The 2,500-nt window shown below is 48.1% G+C and overlaps 1 protein-coding gene across 8 annotated transcripts in view; it reads left to right on the forward strand.

Moving 5' to 3' along the window:
* pitpnm2 (phosphatidylinositol transfer protein, membrane-associated 2) overlaps window positions 1-2,500 on the forward strand; it is a 78,093-nt gene that overhangs the window by 31,847 nt on the left and 43,746 nt on the right. For all 8 annotated transcript variants that reach the window (XM_073915270.1, XM_073915273.1, XM_073915275.1 and 5 more), the window contains exon 3: window positions 2,404-2,500. This exon is cut by the window's right edge and continues 118 nt beyond it. In XM_073915270.1, coding sequence (XP_073771371.1) covers window positions 2,404-2,500 — 97 coding nt within the window. The remainder of the gene's footprint in view (window positions 1-2,403) is intronic.

Genomic DNA, 2,500 nt, shown 5'->3' on the forward strand with positions numbered 1-2,500 from the left:
CTGAATTGGAGTATCTTTATATATATTTCCTGCAGATTTCAGTTTGATTATTAAATACATATTTATCATTTTAAAAATAGCAAGTTAATTAGCATTCATTTAGGGAGATTGCAGGTAGCAAAGAATTCTGGCCCAGATTTGGCGTAAAGCTGGCACAGCAGCATGTGGGTCAAACAGGACCCGGGTTTGTCAGAGGTGGCAGCGTCTTTAAGGCGGCGCACAATACTCGGGCCGGATATCAGATGTAGCATTTGGCCAGATGCTAATAATGGACATGTGGGTCGTGTAGGTTCGGCCCGTCTCCACACATTTGTATTATGTTTGAAGAAAGACAAAACAATTCTACCAGCCAGGTCACTTGGAGGAACAGCAGGCCCAAAGCGCACCTAAAGGGCAATGCTGCATGGCATTATCAGCTTCACTGCAGTCAGAACACACCAACAAATCCGGCCCAGTTCAGGCTCAGGTAACCTGGCTGACTATTGGCCCAGATATGGTCCGTGTTTGGCTCTTGTCTGGAAGCCAGACTTGGTCCAGTCCTGAACTGGAATCCACTGTGGCATGTGGGCCAAGCAAAAGCTGGTTGTGTGGGCCAGAACTGGGCCAGAGATGTTTTGTTCTGTTGGTGTTATTTCACAATATTCAACAATATCAGGGTTCCCAGCATCAGGCAGCTCAGGTCAGCTGATGGTCATGTGTGTCTGAGGCCTGCTGTTGTGTTTGTGTGTGTGTGTGTGTGTGTGTGTGTGTGTGTGTGTGTGTGTGTGTGTGTGTGTGTGTGTGGTCATCTGTCAGCGCTGTAATGAAGTGTCTCCTCACACTAATGATGAGCAGAAGCAGATCCTCATCTCCTGCAGCCGCTGACAACATCTCAGACCTGCTTCTCACACACACACACAGACTTGCATCACACACACGACAGCAACCAGCACACACATACACACCCTATGCAGGAAGGGTTCAGGTTGGACTCCCGGCTGGGCCAGCAGTGTGTGTGTGTGTGTGTGTGTGTGTGTGTGTGTGTGTGTGTGTGTGTGTTATCTGACATGATCCTCCATTATCTGAGATGAAGTGCTGTTATTGACTGGAGACGCCCTGATTCTTCTCGAGACGCTGTTATTTCTCAGGAGCTGCTGTAGTTTGGAGCTCAGTATGTCAGAGATGTGCTTGTGTGACGGGAGTGTGTTCCTGACCCAGCGTATTCCTCTGCATGAGCTCCTGAAGCGGAGCAGATGCGGCGCTCGGTGTGTTTCTGCCAGAATGCTCAGCTCACACCGCTCCCTGTATACACGCTTCAGTCAGACCCACAGGGCGGCGATGTGGCGTTCAGCAGCGCACAGTTCACCTCTGCTTCAGGAAGAGCAGCCTATATGGGTTTAGCCAATAACGGCACATCCAGCACTGCTGATAAACACATATCACACGGCTGCTGGGATACAGGAATCTGATTGGTCAGTCATGACATTCCCGGGTCTGTTATTCCTAGATAATACCTGCTGAATAACACACACACACACACACACACACACACACACTCACACACTCACATGTGTCTGTCGCTGCTGTTTTTGACTGTTTGTCTCCATCTAGTGTCTGAGTAATGCGCAGGTTAGTGTATACTCCATCAGCTGATTTAGTTTAAGAATGAATATTAGATCTCAGATCAGTGCTACGTGTGTAATGTTTGTTTTGTTTTCTACATCAGCAAGGTTGTTTTCTCAGAATAACTCCTTCAGTCTTGTACAGCAGTGCTGTGGTTCACACCGGGCTATGGTTGCATGGGAGTGGCAAGTAATGATAAAGGGGATGGGCTACTGATAATGAATGGGCAGAGCTACTGATGCATGGGAGGGGCTATGGTTACATGGGAGTGGCAAGTAATGATAAAGGGGAGGGGCTACTGATAATGAAAATCTACTGATGCATGACAGGCTTATGATAGATAAGAAGAGCTACTGATGATGAAGGGGAGGAGCAACTTATGCGTGAGATGGGAGGAGCTACTGATGATGAAGGGAAACTGATGATAAATGGGGAGGAGCTATTGATGTATGGGAGGGGCTACTGGTAAAGGGGAGGAGCTGTTAGTCGCTGAGCTTGGATTAGTTTATTTACTGAACTGGACTGAGCTGTGTTAGTGGTTCTGCTGGTGAGTGTGGTTATGTTCATCATAGTTTGCTGGTTTATTTCACTGATTCTGCTGATGATGAATGGTCTGAATGATCCTACAGTGAAACACTGCTCATTTGGGACGACACTAAATACCACACGACACGGTTGAGTGTATGAGTCCGCAGTATATAAGTGTTCAGTGTGTCATGTGTGACGCAGCCCTGGTGTGTGTTGTGTAAATGCATTATAAAGAAGCTGTGTGTGTGTGTGTGTGTGTGTGTCCATCTGCAGAAGAAGAGTCGTGAGGAGAGCGAGGGCGAGGGCAGCGGTGTGGAGATCCTGGAGAACCGGCCCTACACCGACGGCCCTGGCGGATCCGGACAATACA

The sequence above is a fragment of the Danio rerio genome, chromosome 10 (genome assembly GCF_049306965.1).
Source record: "Danio rerio strain Tuebingen ecotype United States chromosome 10, GRCz12tu, whole genome shotgun sequence".
Classification (NCBI taxonomy): domain Eukaryota; kingdom Metazoa; phylum Chordata; class Actinopteri; order Cypriniformes; family Danionidae; genus Danio; species Danio rerio.